At 33.4% G+C, this 17,695-nt stretch overlaps 1 protein-coding gene across 1 annotated transcript; it reads left to right on the top strand.

The window, feature by feature from the left end:
* Positions 1–9,114: 9,114 nt before the first annotated feature.
* LOC129222454 (THAP domain-containing protein 2-like) lies at positions 9,115–17,024 on the top strand (the record flags this gene model as incomplete). Its single annotated transcript, XM_054856969.1, has 3 exons — positions 9,115–9,513; positions 9,745–9,792; positions 17,010–17,024. Coding segments are annotated over exons 1-3 (462 nt in total), but the record flags the coding sequence as incomplete, so codon positions are not given.
* Between the last annotated feature and the right edge of the window lie 671 nt (positions 17,025–17,695).

Here is a 17,695-nt window from a genome sequence, read left to right as displayed (position 1 = left end):
TGTAGCAAAATTTCCTCGGAAAAGGTATATTTCAATTCAAAGTTCAAAAATATTTTTCCCCGTGCTAATAAAAGATCAAAGAAAATCTGAGGGAAATTACAGGTATGTATCTTAATTACACGATTTTTAAGAATTTTTTAAATATAGCGGTTACTGAGACCTCACGTCCCCTGTTACGTTCTACTTTTTCACCTCCCCTATTACGGGTTAAGAAGTAACAAAAATTTACATTATTATTGTTCATTTATTTTTTCAAAGTAAAAAAGTAAACTTGAAGACTACTGGTATTTTACCTGTATATGACTCACAATGGTAGCGGATATTGATAACTTCCTGATAAGCATGCTGGTAAGTTGGGTAAACTGTACAGAGATAAGTATTTTATATTAAAACTTATGATTTATTCAGTTACCTTAAGGGAAACTCTAGACTTTAGGTTTCGCAGTGGATACAGAGTAAAAATTTCATCTTATTCCATGCAGTAGATATAAAATGACCCTTAGCTTTGAATTATGCAGTGTATGTAAAGAAAACACCTGGTATTGCTTTTGCAGTTTATTTAAAGAAATCCTATGTTCCTCTCGATAAAGACAAAGAAATATAGTATGAACGATTTACGTAATATGATTTTTATACAAATACAAATACAAAAGTGACGACCAGCAACAGGCTCTGGGCCCAGCTAGACTGTTCCTAGTCAATTTACAATCCCCAGTGAAGATCAATGGCTCTCTTAAAACTATCTAATCCTTTGCTCATTACCACCTCTTCCGGAAAGCTGTTCCAAGCTTCCCCCCCCCCCGAGGTCCCTGGTATGAATCCTAAAAATATAATATACGCTATTCATCGGTATACTATACTTCTCTGGGCATAGCTTAGTGGTTTAAGACACATTGAAAGCTGTAGCTCCCATGACTCATACGGACTTTTTTTGCTGGTTATGTTTCAACGCGCAGTACGCACCTTTCGGGTTACAGCACGATTTTTTTTTGTGTTTAAGTTTAAAATGTGTTTTGTTAATAATTCTCTTTTTAACCATGCTTTGACTTTTTCGTAGAAAGTTCTACTCTGTTTCAGTCTGAGTCTATTGTTATATGTTTGTTTTTAATTTATGTTTGGGGAAAAATAAGTTTAATTATACTTAATACCACATGTATGAAACATTAATAATGCACATACGCATATACATACATACGTACACACAGACGTCACGAGAAAATTCGTTGTAATTAACTCGGGAATCGTCATTATGGATATTTCGTGTTTCTATACGTTCTTAGGCACTTATCCACGTGTGGTCGAGTCGAAAAAAAAAAAAAAACTCAATATTCATTCTGGAGTGATAAAATGGAAATTAAGGTCGATTTTTGAGTAAAAATTTTTTTGCGAATACAATACTTCCTTTTTTGTAAAAGGAAGTAAAAAAGGTTTCTTGAAAGACGGAAAAACGTATACAGTGGACGCTGGTTATTTGAACCAGTGGTTATATGAATCAACCGCTTTAATAAATCAAATTCTCAAAAACAGAACAAAATCGAGCTTTATTGAATTTGCTGATTTGTTGAATCTTCTGCTTAATGATATCAAAGTGGTTTAGAACAAGCGTGATTCTTATAAGCAGCGGCCATTTGTGCGATAAAATGTAGTTATATCTAAGGCCCCTACATATACGAGCCGACGCATCAGCTTAAGATTAACCGTTTTTGATCGGAGCGCGTGTTTGAGTGGTTGTCTTTTCTGCCGAGTTATCGCGTTTGATGATTCGCTATTCCAATTAACTAAAGGGGGCGCTGCAGCCACTGTATAATGGCGGATGAAAAAGATAAAACAAACACACGCCGTAACTTATAACTTGCTTTGACGCTTAGTGAATGTCAGTAATTTTTCATCGTGTTTGTGGGAAGCTTTCTTTTCTATTCTTCTGACATTACATTACACCACAAACTGTCTGAAGCCTGTAATTTACCCCAAAGAAAACACATGGAATGGAATATTTTACCTTTTTCTTTAGTATTGTTAATCACCTCAAGGTAGCGTATTCGAGCTCTGGAGTTGTGAATTGTTCACTGTGAGCAATTATTAGCGGCACGTAAATTATTTATTAAAAAAAAATATATTATTTTCGGAAAATTTGGCGAAACCTGAAACTTCGCAGTGGTAACCCTAGCAGTGTAACAATGAAAAATCCGATCCAAAATGGCTAAACTTAAGCTGATGCTTCGATCTTTCTATATAGCGGCTCTAGTTTCATCTTACTTTACCTAAGCCATTAATTCTAGGGAGTCTTTTACCTGTCTGTTGTTTGATTTCAGTACCGAGAGTATGACATTCAAAACCGATCAAAAATGTTTCGGATTTTATTAATTGATCTGCATTTAGAATTATAATTATTGAAATACCAATGGCAAATCATAAAGTTGACGCGTTGTCATAGTATATTCGGCTTGTCGAACAGTCACCGGCTAGAATGTGTGTGAATACATTCGATACAGTATACATTACGATTACAATGAGAGTTTTTAGTAGAATGATCATAGGAATTCCATATGTCCTGGCATCGCATTTATGTGTGTACTTAAATAGATAAAGGGGCTTAGGATATATTTGCTTGGGACATTCGACCATTTATATCTTTCTGCTGTGACTCCTAGTTATGGTAAAATAATGCATATTCCTAAAACATGGCTTAAATAAAGCTTATGAAGCCAAGTACGGGGTGTTAAAAAACTTCTTCTGATTTAAGAAGAGTTCTTTGTTTATTTTGATCCTCATCTCAAGAAATAATGGGTGTTTTTTTAGAGGTAGAGAAATTTAGGTTCAAATAAAAACACAGTTAAATGTTGTTAATTGCATGAATGTTGCTTTATTCGAAAGATGATTTTTGCCATTTTTATTTAAATATGATTTCTGGCATATGGCCACCTCGGCTGGTTCTGAGAAAGTCCAATTGGAAAGTCCAATTTTCTCACTTTTTGCAGCAATAGAGGCCGTATGTCAGTAATAAGGTGGCAAATGTTCTCTTCCAAGGCGTTAATCGTCTGTGGCTTATCGGTGCAGACCAGAGACTCCACATAGCCCCACAAAAAGTAGTCCAGCGGTGTTAAATTGCATGATCTTGCAGGCCAATTCACGGGTCCATTACGCAAAATTATTCGTTAAGCGAACGTTTCTTTCAATAAATCAATTGTGACACGCGCTGTGTGGCATGTTGCACCGCCTAGTTTTCTATTCATGCTGAAATGGCAAACCGAAGTGAACACGAAACAAGTGACAGCCATTAAAATGGCACACATATCAAACAGTGTTGCCAACTTAAAGCTCTATACCTCTTAAAAAACACCCTTCATTTTCCACAGCGTTAAGAAACTTCTATATTTGCACCTTTAGACGTTCTGAGAGGATTTATGTAATTTTAAACTTAGCTCCAGGTACTTGCCTTGCCAAAAAATTACTTTCCGTAAGGGGGGGGGGTATGTTTGGTGATGACAGTTCTGATATGTGTATAAACTGTCATTTTGGAATTAACACTATGTGTTCATATTAGAATTACGCTTGTTTTGCTCACTGCTCCTTAGTATTTTCATAAAAAAAGCTTTATCCTTCCTTGACTTTTCCTAAATATTTGTGCTCTGTAATAATATAAAGGTTTCAAAGAAATATATATTTTTTAAACTTGACCTATAGGTAGCGTAGGAAGGTTGTATTTTGACAACTTTAAGACAGAAACTCAAAAATGCCTCTTGGAACATATCACTGGAAGAATTTGAAGAATTCATTATGTTTTTGTACATAAACGGAAGAATTAGCCACTAGTTTCTGAAATGCACCTGAAACAGCGCTGGTTATACTAAAGGCAATTTAAACTATTTTTAGACTTCATTACAGTTATTTATATCTTCTCCATATTTTTTTTAATAAACTGTATTTAATATAAATATTTTATTTTTAACTAATTTAAACAAATAAATTACATTATGCTGGGAACTATGCAGATTTCTTCTTAGAGGTTCAAAATAAGGTATACGAAGATTATCGTAACTCTAGTGTTAGAAGCAAAGGATATGAGTTTTTTCTTCCATAGACGCCACTTAAACGTTTCGATGCTTGCGCCACCTACACATCTCAAGATTTTGACGTATCAATAGGGAAAAAAACTTGATGAGATAATAATCAAAACTAAAAACAAAAAATATTTATGTGTAAATCTTAAATAGTGTTTTTAAACGAATTTATCAGTGCCTAACTTTATAACCTCCCTTCATTTACCTTTTTTGGAGTAGAAAATTATATATTTTGTATGAGTAATTATATTTCAATGCAGAAATGTTGCGTTGAAGCACGTAGTACGATTCAAAAGTTCGGGGACAAGTTATATAAAACCTTAGCCTGAATAGTTTCCTTCACCGAAGCACATCCATCTTCAAAATAGTCACCTTGAGCGACTATTCCCTTCTGCCAACGTCCGTATACCTTTTTGATGCACTCCTGAAAGTTATTTTTCGCAACCTCATGTAAGGCCTCCTGATTCGGCGACATTCTAAGTGGACTGTAGTTTTGTTTTCAATGATAACTAATTGCATTTAGAAAAAGACTTTATATACTATTAAAAAAAAAAAAAAAAAATTGGGGAAAAGAAAGCTATGCTTCGTTGCTGGAGCTGTACAAAACACACGCCATATTCCGAGCAAGTCGGCGGACAAGCTAAAACCAAAACAGCGCTGGAATCTCAAGCTGCGTTGGGTTGTTCTGCGGAGTCTCGCAGACAATTTCTATACGCTAAATAATCAAGGCTCGTCTATATCGTAACGACGCAACACCTCCTGTGATGCAGCTATAACTTCACCTAAGGAAAAAAAGTGGCGTCCCTGCGTAAGTTTTTTAACTTCCATAAATAGGTAAAAGTCACACGGCTGTCACACACGGCTAAGTGGATAAGTCCAGCTTACCCCCGTGTGTTCAATACAAAGATGGTAAATTAAGTAACGGGAATGATTAGCACAATTCGCACATTTCAAACCTTTTAACTGATAAAGAAACAGTATCTTACTGTTTCTTTATCAGTTGTTATTACAAGATTATCTTTTGCAGTTATGCCATACTCTATGTGGCACAATCAATGCCAAAAGACACCTTAATTGACGGTACCAGAGAAAGCAAACCCTTTCTGCCCTATCGTGTGCAGGGACGGATACAAGGGAAGGGCTATTGAGGCGATCTTTGAGGGACTTTTCACCCGTAATTTTTTGAAATTGAAGTTCAAAAAAACGCAGATTTAGATTTGTTTCAGTGATATTGGGATAGTGAAGGTTTGGGTTTGGGGACCCTATCTCGGAAACATTTCGGAATTCAAGTCCAATGCTTTTGTGATAAATATTTTAAAATCAGTATGCATCGTAAAAAGTAAAAATCACTCGCATCTTCGATTAAAAACTTCTGTATCCGCCCTTGATCGTGTGTTATGTAATAAAATGTTTATAATAAACATTAAGTGGGGAAAATATAGATAAATATTCAAGAATAATACAAGTCCAGCAAGATAAAATAACACCAAAAAATATTTTAAAGTTCTTCATACCCTTGCTTCTTACTTGAATTATCGTTACATTAATTGATATGGTACATTTGTTTCACTCTTTTCTTCAATAATTGCACTAGCGTTCATTAATGGCTAGTAAAAGAATCGCAATTTCGGAGGAAAAAAAAGTGAAGAAGTAACAAAAGTTAAGCTCAAAAAATGCGTTTTCATAGTTTTTACTTTCATCGCACATAGTTACCTTACTTAATAATCAAAGTTTGATAAAAGAAAGATTTTATTGATTGTAGGATCTATAAGCGGTGCATTTAAGTCAATTTTCAAAGCACGTCTAATGGGTTATGAATCATTTAACTACGATATTGGAAACATCTTTATGAAAGAATGTAATCTTCTTTTCTCAAAAGCTGTCAATGCAACTTATAATCTGCTTTTTATGCCTGCTAATAACCTTCTAAAGCTTTTTTCGATTATTTTCAGAAAATAATATGTCATGTTTTTATTGCTACTTAATAAAGAAAGTTAAAGAAAGCTGCTAAAATGTTTAGAACAAAGGGTCAATCAATATTTCACTTTATAACAAGTTAGGTAGAAAGTATTGATAATTTTCTTTCTGATTGAATTACACGTAAATATCGTACATATACTTGAATAAAAACTGCTATGCTTATAATATATGAAATTGAATTTTATCATAGTATACTAAGTATAAAATATATTGTTAGTAGTAATTTGAGACTACAATAAATCTTTGTAATCTTAGAAAAATGCTTTTGCCGAGGGAAACGGAAAGCAATTAAAATATAATAGTACAGTAACCCCTCGTTACATCGTACCTCTTTATATCGCTCATAAGAATATATCGTGCTTTTCATTTGCCTCTCAAAACTTTATATTTGAAACAAATATGCTGTTTTTCATTCCCAAGGTGAGACCATTACAAGGTGAGAAAGTACGAGTGTATAATGTACAATGAACCATATTGATACCATATTGAAAAACAGCATAATGATAATATGAAACAAATATGCTGTTTTTCATTCCCAAGGTGAGACCATTACAAGGTGAGAAAGTACGAGTGTATAATGTACTTTTAAGACTTTGCTATATGAGGCAGTGAGAATCGAAAGGACGTAAGTGGACATTTTCAAGTTTTGAATAAAACGCGTTTTATTCAAAAAACGCGTTGAATAAAACGCGTTTAAAGATAACTTACTAGGTAGGATTTCATTGATTTTTTTTTTTAAAATCATGCTGTAGAACAGCACTTACCAAGGCTACTAGTACGATATCTTGCCCCAAGACAGAGGAGAGGATCACCTACCATTTGTACTGGTGATCTCCAAATTTTTAATTTTGCCACTTGCATCCCTTTGCTTCTTATTGCCTTATATATAGTAGTGGTTCCCAACGTAGGAATAATTACCCCTATTTTGGGTGAAATGAAATTTTCAGAATAGTAGAGATTAGTTTAAGCATTATATTATCGTTCTGTTACATTATCTAAGTTTAAAAGGCATGCTTATCAACTCTGATTAAATTCCTAATCTGAAAGCAGTGATGTTTAGTAAAAGACAGTAGTGCCTTAAAAAAATTTAGTTTTTGTGTAAGGAATTTGAAACAGAACTTGCAATTTGCTTTGGAAAATAAATGCACCAAACATTTATGAAACAATTTTTTTAAAAATGAGCAGTATCATCTGTCACAGTGACAATTTTATGATTTGACAAAAAATTACCAAAAAAAAAAAAAAAAAAACAGGTGTTTTCCTTTGAATGATTAAAATTAACAAAGAAGTACTTACGTTTGGTAATTTGAATAAATTACCAAAAAAAAAAATAAACGGCTAATTTATTTTCAGACTCAATTTCGGATTAGTGGGGAATACCTCCCCTCCTTTCACTATCAAACCCACTTTATGGTTAATAGCCTTAAAAAGGTTTTGAACCTCTGATAAATCGAAAATAATGATCAGAGTAAAATTATGAATAAATCAAAAAGAGTATTACAAATAGTAATACGATAACTCACATTTTCAAAAACTAGAACAAGTGTTCCCGAACAGCAATGCAGAGGAAGATACTCGTGAATCTTCCACAAGAAATAGGGCTCTTGGTTACAAAAGATAAAAAATATCACCGGTGGTGACCATTAGCGTTAGACTAGAGATAGTTAGATATTATGAAAAAAATGCGTACGAACACGATATATGGCAACTTTACTCTATTTTTCTAGTTTAATGATATAATACGAATTGAAAGTTGCAGGTTAAACTGTAAGGATTTACTGCGTGGAAAATATTTCAATTTTGCTCACTGATTAAAAACAGAAAAATACTTCTTCTGCGAAACATAGTTTTTTTTTTTTTTTTTTGCTATGTTTCTGGGAATGATAAACAGCATTTTTTTCTCAAATACTAGGAAGCTCTGCCCCCTGCTCGCTAACGCTCACCAACCGCCATAGATTGCTTCGCAATCTTATTTAATTCGCAAAGATTTAAACCGTCAATTAGAAAGAAACAGATTAAAAACGCACGCCCTTTGGAACAGAAAGCAACCCTTTCCCGGGTTTCAAAATAATTTGTATCAACTTGCAGAGCGATAAAGGCTAAGGAGCTCCTGAACATTGCAAAACTGCAGTTGTGTACGTTTGAAAAGTCGCTTTCATATTCGTGGTCTCTAGTAGTATATTTTGCTGTTTAGTTTGGGGCTTGAACTGAGTTGAGCCTAAGATTTTCCGTTAAAATCGAAAGCCTTAAAATTTTTGAATAAGAAAGAAACAAACGAATCGAAAAGACGTAACTATGGCAACGCCAAATGAAACATCAATAATTTGAATGGAAATGTGATTTTTCGAACTTGATTAAAACTGCTTGCAACCTTTTTTTTTCTTTGGAGATAGAAGCTAAGTTTTTCGATCATAGGTCGAATTAGATCTGGAGTAAAAAAGCCACTCTTTCCAGTGGGGTGAAAAAGAAAACTGTGGAACAATTCCTTCACTTTTTACTGATAGCTTTAATGAATAAAGTAGTGCCTAAATTTTAACTAAGCCTAAAAATGTTCGAGCTAAAAACGCAAGTAACTCCCGCCGTATTTAAGTTAGAGCATTGAAACAAATTGCGTAGAATCCGTAGAACACGGAAAATTCTACCCTTTCCACGATATATAATATTAATATGTGCAAGTAATTTTTCACCCTTTTAATAGGCAATAATAGGCAATTTACGCGAAATTTGAGATTAAAAAATTAATTCCAAAAAAAAAAAAAAAAACTAATTCGAATTTAAAAAAACAAAACCCCAGGTGCAAACCACCGGGACTCGAAGTAATTTTGTACAAAATTTCAAGGCTATGGGATCTCCTGGACCCAGGCCAAGGCCGACTAGAGCTAATAAAGGCCCCCTCAGTACGAGAAACCACGTGATGTTACGTCACGAAGAACGTCTGATTCGCCTTTCTTCAACGGTCATTCCTTTCATGGCATATGCTTAGTGTTTTCTCGTTATTTTATTTGTGTACAAACATGATTTAAACCTTATTGACAAAAAATAATAATCTTTCCTTTGTTTTTCTCAAAAAGAAATGCCTGATAAATGCTGTGTAACTGGATGCAAATCAAACTATGATAATTCTAATGAATACTTCTCGGTGTTTCGATTTCCTAAGGAGCCCGAACTTCGTGATATATGGATTCGAAAAATACCGCGAAAAAACTTTGTTCCTTCAGCTAGGAGTGTTGTGTGCGAAAAACATTTCGCAGATGAAGACGTTATTAAGTTTGACGAACTACCTAATAAAGATGGAACTGTAACGAAAATTCGAAGATCAATTCCAAAATTGAAAACTGGCGCTTATCCAAAAATATTCCTGAACTGTCCGAAATATTTAACAGAAAAGCAACTTCCATCAAGAGTAAGCAGAGATGACAAATTGGAGACTATTGACAAAATAACTTTAGATAAATTCATGGCAAGTGAACAGGTAAACAATTTTGCTGATTTTTCTTCTGAAATTTTTCAAAAAATTTGTAATTTTGCATGCTTTGAAAATATCGTGTGTCATAAAAGGCAAAACGGAATTTATTTATTTCTCTTTAGCTGGGAACCAATTCCCTTTTCAAACAAATCAATAAAAGTTAATACCGATCTGACCGTAAGTGTTGTTTTTGAAAACACACTTGTTGAATATTCGACGTTTAAACACATATTAAAGCAAGAAAAATTGTTACTATGGAGCGAATTAGAAAATCTATTATCTTTTGTGAAAAACTTGTCTGTAAAAAATATTGATCCCATGTCTAATTATGAGAAAGCAATATTTCACTGGGAATCAGCAATAGAAGAGTCAAATGACCAAAATAGTGATGAAGAAAATTATTGCGCTAGGAAATTTTTATTGGAGCAAATGCGTTTGTGCAATATTAATATTCATGGTAAAAGATATAGTAGCCATTTAATTGTATTTGCATTTTCTCTATATATTGTATCTCCTTCAAGTTATTCAACCACTTATAAAAGCCGGTTGCTATCAATACCGTCAATAAATCACTTAAAAAGACTGATTTCAGCTTTAAGTTTAACTGAAATGTCCACCAATAGCTCTTCCAATCTGAAGTATGTCCAACAAAAATGTAGCAAATTATCCAATAAAGACAAAGTGGTAAATTTAATTCTGGATGAAATTCACGTAAATAGCAAAATAACATATAAAGGGAAAACATTACTAGGCTTCGCTCAAAATTCTCCAAATACAGAAGCTAGTTCAGTGCAAAGTTTTATGATAACTTCAATATTTTCAAATTTTAAGGAAATTATTGCATTAGTCCCAGTAAGTAGAATGACTGCTGACGATTTGCATTCCTTAACCCTTCAAGCTCTAAAGCTCCTTCATGAAGCAGGGTTTCGGTGTTATGTCTCATATCTGACAATAATCGAGTCGACAGAAATATGTTTAAAAAGCTCTCAAACGGCGATGATTCAACGGGAAAAATTAAAAATCCAGTAAATCCCTCTGACGACTTATTTTTATTGTTTGATACTGTACATTTGCTGAAATCGATCAGAAATAATTGGATAAACCAAGCTGATGTTGAAAAAACATTTCTTTGCCCTGATTTTGAAGATTTTAATGTAATTACACCTGTTCACTTTAATTTGCTTAGACTGATGTTTAAGACTGAAAAAGATTCAATAATAAAATATGCTTACAAACTAAATTATAAGTCTCTGTACCCTTCAAACTTAGAAAGGCAAAATGTAAATTTGGCATGCAAAATTTTTGACGAAAGCAATATTGCAGCCTAACAAAGATATGGCGAGACAGATAGCAGATTTTTTAACTGGAAACATACTGCAAAATTTATTGAAATCATTAAATCTTGGTGGGATATTATGAATGTCAGCCATCCTCGAAAAGGAATTTTTCAAAGAAATGCTAATAGTCATCCATTTAAATGTGTCAATGACAACAGATTGTTACTGTTGGAAAATATTGTTAAATGGTTAAATAACTGGAGAAATATCAAACAAAAACCAAGAAACGGATGTTTATCGGAAGAAACATTCTTCGCCTTAATTCAAACAACAGAAACCATGATTTTAGTAATCAAATGTTTATTGTCTAATGGAGCTCAATATGTCTTAACTACAAAATTTCAATCAGATAAATTAGAATCTAGATTTGGTATTTACCGCCAAATGAGTGGCGCAAATTATCACATTAGTGTGCAGCAAATTTTAGAATCTGAAAGGAAATTAAGATTAAAATCAATTCTCTAGTTGCATTCAAACAAATATGGAAATATTCCATTGAAAACATTAATTAATGACATTTGTTCATCCACTGATGTCCATGTTGATCCCTCAGCTGAAGTTGACATAACAGAGTTTCAATTGATTGTAGATGATATTGATCTGGATTCTATAAAGTCTACTGACATTGAAATTTTGACCTATATAGGTGGATATTGTGTCCACAAACTTCAGATAGTTTGCCCAACATGCCAATCATTTTTTGCCTCAGAAAAATGCCTAGAGACGGATAACACCGAAAACCCATTAAATCAAAAATATACCAACATCATAAGCAGAGGTGGTTTGAAATATCCCTCCAAAAATACCATGCTTGTTCTGTCAGTGACATATTTGATCGTTCAAAAATTAGTAAGTGAAGAGTATGAACAAATGTTCATAACAAGCCATATTCCACAGCACACACTACTAGTGCTATTGATTAGTTCGTTTCTAGTTGACTCAAAACTGTTTTCACCAAATGATGCTTGTGATGAATGTCACAAGCCATTTTATTCTGGTCTGAAAAAGACCATTGAAATGTTTTCAAACGTTCGTTTAAACAATTACACGAGGTGTCGCATCGACAAACGTTTGTGCACTCCCGAAGAAAGAAAGTTAAAGAAATTCAAGAAATGACTGACTTTTCTGGTGAGTGCATAATTCTTTTATCGTATTACGTAATATCTAAATAAATTTAAATCTTAAATTTCGTAATCTTAGAAAACTTTTTGAAAATGCATCTCTTAGTTTCCTATGTACATAACTGAATGTCTGTGTATATGTATGGAGATAGAGATAGCTGAACAGATGGAATGATATAGTTACTTATATCCCATTCACTTGCATTATTCTATGCTATTTATTTAAAATGTCAATCACATTGGTAATTTAAAATATGGTACGAGCAGTGTGTTCGTACTTATTGTTTAAAAATGATAAAAACATTTCGAAAAATTGCACATTTGCTTGCAAAAAAATCTGAAACGATGTATATTCATGTGCATGTTTGTGCGTGTATTTATATGCATTTATACATGTGCGTTTACATATATCCACACTTGTGCGTATTGTATTTGTATGGGGAACACGGAGCGAGAGTCAGATCAGAGGTGAAAATGCTAAACACTCTCAGACGATTTTCGTGACGTCATTTCGGACTGAGGTGGCCTTTTCCCCCTCTAGTCGGCCTTGCCCAGGCCCACCCCAGACTTTCTTTCAAAATTTTCTTCGACATTACTGTTTTTTATAAATACAAAGAGATAATGTTTTGAGAGGCAAATGAAAACCACGATATACTCTTATTAGCGATATAACGAGGCGCGATGTAACGAGAGGTTACTGTATTATTATATTTTAATTGTTTTCCGTTTTCCTCGGCAAAAGCATTTTTCTAAGATTATAAAGATTTATCGTAGTCTCAAATTACTACTAACAATATAGTTTATACTTAGTATACTATGATAAATTTCAACTTCATACATTGTACTTAGAAAAAGAAAAAAACCAAGAAAACTATATTTCTGGCGCAGTATTTTTCCTACATGGAAAAGTATTTTATCTACAAATTTTTAATGTTCAAAAGTTTTAAGAAGTTACAAGAAAACATCAGAAACAATTTATCATAACTTCATCTTCAGACTTCTTACACAAAACTTAAATCTAATAAAGTCAGTTTTCTACTATACTATAATATTTGTGAGATACTGTATACACTTTTTAGATTGATGCGAGGTTGAGGTTTTGACAAAGAATAATTGCTAAAAACCTGAAAGTTCCTAGTTTTAAGCGAAAATACATGAGATGGTAGATGCAAAAATTCCATGTTCAAAGTAGTCATGCATTAGAAAGAAAACACCCGAAGCAGAGAGAAGAGACAGTGATAAATTGAAATTTAAATGCTTGGTTTTATATTTAAAAAAAAATAAAAGTGGGGGGAGGGGGAGAGAAGAAAGAAAGAAGGCGCGACTGGGCGAGAATAATTCTAAGCACATTTTGAAATCTTATTTTTGTATCTCATTTTACTCTCGCTGTATTTATTTGAAAGTCTAATTTAGAAATATGTCTTTTATTTTAAAAGCGCGCATTTCATATTTTTCTTGCTCTATGTATTTGAATGTCTAACTTAGAAACGTGTCGTTCGTTGTAAAAATTTTGTAACTCATTATCTTGAAAATAAGTATTTTTTTTTCTTTTGTCAAAAGGTATCTCAATTAGTTATATCTTTCAGTACAAACAAATTTTTAACCGCTAACTATGGATCAATATTATAAAAACACCCAAGCGCAAAGAACCACATTTTGTTGTTACCGAAATGAAAAATTGGAACTTTTTTAGTACTGCCACCTTAGATAGTAGTAATACTAACAGAAAAAAAAGTGGTTATGAGTTCAATTGGCAAAATGTAAGGGGTTGAGGTTTGAGAGAAAGCAAACTGTGCGATAAACAAACAAACTCTATTATAATGAAGCTTCCAGGTAAGCGATTGCAGATATCGAAGTGCTGTCACTATTTATGTGGATGGAGCAAGCTCTTCCTTCGTTCTGGGCCAGGATTGGCTGATGAACGTTCGTCCTTGTTTCTGGTTGGCTGGAACTTGAGCTTTCTTCATTCTGGTTCTGGATTGGCTGCTGTATGTCCATCTCTGTTTCTGGTTGGCTCGAAGTATCTCTCGTGAAAATCCGTCTGATTGTAGCATGCCGGAGTTTGTTGATCTTAATTCCTCCTTCCTTTTTGTTAAAATTGTTGAGATGTTTGAAAATTTCGATCGCTTCCATGTTTAATCTGGCGTAATATTGGGAAGTCCTTGAAAGTATTTTGGTTTCTTTGAATTTAATGTCATGGGTGCCATCACTCAAAGTGTGTTCCGCGACTGCTGATTTCTCAGTGGGGCTCAGACGGCAATTTCTTAGGTGTTCTATTATTCTTCTATCAACGCTTCTTTTTGTTGTTCCAATGTAGGCCCATCCGCAGTAACATGGGATCTTGTAAACTCCTGCAGCAGACAAGGGGTCTCTCGCTTCTTTCACTGATCGTAGTAAGTCGCTGATTCGATGGGAAGGCTTGAAAACAGTTTTGTTGTTGTGCTTGCGCAGCAGTCTTTCAATTCTTTCAGGGACGTCTTCTACGTAGGGAAGGTAGGCTGTAGATTTGACCGGTTCTTCTTCAGTTGGTTGTGTTTCCACTTTGGAGTGGAAAGCTCTTTTAATTTCTTGCTTCGAATAGCCGTTGGCTTGGAAGACATTTGTGAGGTGGGAAAGTTCCTCATCAATAGAGTTGGTTCGCAGATTCTGTTGGCCTTGACGAAAAAAGTTTTCAGGACACCCCTCTTCTGTAGCGGATGGTGATCGGGGCCCTTGAGCAGATAGCGATCCGTATGTGTAGGCTTACGATAAATACAATGGTCTAGGGTTCCGTCAACTCTATGGTTGACCATGACGTCCAGGAAAGGTGACTTAACGTCATTTTCAGTTTCCATCGTAAATTCGACCTTCTCATGTTGGCTGTTTATGCGATTCAAAAATTGATGAAGTTCGTCTTCTCCATGATTTCATATCACGAAGGTGTCGTCGACTTATCTGAGCCAGCAAGTCGGTTGTTTTTCTGCGGTGCTGAGAGCCGCTTCTTCAAATTTCTCCATATAAAAGTTGGCAATCAGGACTCAATTGACTCCCCATGACCACACCATCTTTCTGCTCTTAAATGTTGTTGTTCCACTTGAAGTACGATATTGTTAAGACGTGATGGAACAGATCAACGATATCTGATGAAAATATTTCCCGCACATACTTAGCTTCTATCTCCTATATGATCAATGCTCCCCCCCCCAGATTAAAAAAAAAAGCATTCACATAAAAGTGGACGGGCTTTTTGATATTTTTCGACAAAATGGGCATTAAGAGTACACCTCTCCCTTTCCTCCTTTGGGGGTTGCTTGCATAGAAAGACGAACCTACTGGTTGCCGCAGGCAGCTGTCTTTTTATATGTTTTGGCGAATAGTTTTAAATTCCAAAGAAACTTTAATTGGTTTTTTTTGAAAAGGTGTGTACGCATTTCAGTTGAAGAAAGATGATCATTTCACATCGAGAGGTGGGGGAACACGTACTACAGAGCGTTTTTTCTGACGATGAAATTGCATATTGCTAAATTATGTCACCATAGCAGAGCAGAAACTACAAAAAAAAAAAAAAAAAAAAAAAAAAAAAAATCTTCTGAAACTGTATTTATTGAAGATTTGTTTTTTAAATTCATCAGACTATATTAGAACTTCACTTTGCTAATTTTACTTAGCTTGATCATATGTATATATGGGTATAAATACGGTAAAGTATGGATTGCGAGATTTTCAAAAAAAAAAAAAAAAACCCTTGAAAAAATGTTTTAAATGGATACATAATTGAAATAAACTATGAGCAAAACGTAACTATTAATACTTTTATTCTTTTTTTTTGTGGGACATGTGAATTACATCATAGACATGTTTGTAACTTGATGGCCACTATAATAGCAGTTCTGAGCGCGTGAATTGTAATTTTAGGACCGTCATTGACTTAAAACCGCTGGTTGGTAATGTTAAGGGGGTACGGGACACAAAAATCGTCAAGTTTTGCAATTTATTTTTTTTATGATTTGAAAAATTTTTCCATTTTTTTTCTGCTTAAAAGGACGTTTGAATCCTGTTTCTATCGTAATTAGAACAAAAAATATTATTTTTGTTGCATGCATTTAACTAGTATTATATGTAACGTTAAAACTTTACGCGTTTTTCTCCATTATGCAATTTTTAACTGTTTTTGCACTCAAACTCTTATAAGTCGAAAACTGATAAAAATAAAATAATGAAATTTGGAGCATGTCTTTTTCAAACAGTTTCAATCAGTTCTTATTTGGCGAATTTAAAATAAACGTTTTTTGCAAAAACTATAATTAAAAAAAAAACATCTTTGGATTTTTCGAAATTTTTCTTCTAATATTTTTTTATTTTTATTTTTCATTGAATAAATATTTTAGAAATTGCTAAATAAAAATTAAAGATTAGATGTTTGTACATAATATTAAAAAAAAAATGGAAAATTAACACGTGGAATATTTTGAGTTTTATCAGTTTAAAGCAACCCCATTAAGAAAGAAACAAAACAAATATATTAAATTTAAATGAAAAAAGTTTTTAAAAAAATATCTATGTTATGACTTTGCTTATTAATTAGATGTTGAATCAGTGCTGTAACTGTTTAGTAAATTTTTTTTCAAAATGTGTCCCGGACCCCCTTAAAGTATTAAATCTATCAATGCGCTTATAAATAGAATATAATAATTTAGAATTGTATTGATTAAGAAAAGTGGATGAAAATCACAATTAAATAACGTAAATATTTGTTGTTGGTAAACTTTTACATCATCTCAAACAATAATACCCAACCTATGGCCTACAAGTCAGATGTGACCTGCGAAGAAAATCCATAGATCCGATTTTATATATATTCGGTATTCTTCATTCGGTATTACGAATGGTTGTTGGACATTTCAAGCAAAATAGTTAGAAATTAGTTTCTAAACAAGAAGTTCTGTCTAGAACTAGACGAGCCTAATTTCCCGTATACCCATACTACTTTCTAGTACCTGATCAATATTCTCAAAAATAGCTAAAATCGCAAATTTTTTCAAACTCATTTTTTAAATACTTAAAGCTGATTTCTAGGAATAAAATATTCCTCACTTATCTAAAAAAATTAAATGCGTAAAAAAAAAAAAAAAATTGCAGCAACTTTTAAACAAAGCAGCTAATACACTTTTTTCCATTAAAAAAATCTTTAACAGCTTTTAAAACGAAAAAATAATAATTAAAATTATTAAGCTCATTAAAATAAATACATCATGTCAAAAAAAAATCGTTTCTTTTTCCCCTGTTGCCAAAAACATTTTTTTAAAATGAATTAATGCACTAACCAAAATAAATAAAACAATAAAATGTCAACTTAAAGAAATAATTTTCATTGTCAAAAAAAAAAAAAAAAGTCTGCGCATATTTTTATGTAGAAACATGAATGACTTCGAGTTTATTCGCCAAAAACTGAATACCTAAATTAAAACTTTAGCGTAAAAATAAAAACAAGTCACATCAACAATTATTATTTCACAGTCAAAACCACAGCTGCGGATTTGGAGTCGGAGTCAATCTCATTTTGGGGTAAAGGAGTCGCAGTCGAATATCTAAGAATCGGAGTCAGTCATTTGTCCTCCGTGTATAAATTTTTGCCAAAGCTACGAAGTCAGAGTCGAAGTCGGGGAGTCGGATTCCGATAAATTGTCGGGCATAGGAGTCGGAGTCGGAGTCAAGTGCCCCTAAATTCTCGGAGTCGAAGTCTGAAGTTTG

The sequence above is a fragment of the Uloborus diversus genome, chromosome 5 (genome assembly GCF_026930045.1).
Source record: "Uloborus diversus isolate 005 chromosome 5, Udiv.v.3.1, whole genome shotgun sequence".
NCBI classification, from domain to species: domain Eukaryota; kingdom Metazoa; phylum Arthropoda; class Arachnida; order Araneae; family Uloboridae; genus Uloborus; species Uloborus diversus.
Note: the sequence above shows the minus strand (reverse complement) of the source record. Positions and strands in the feature narration are given on the sequence as shown.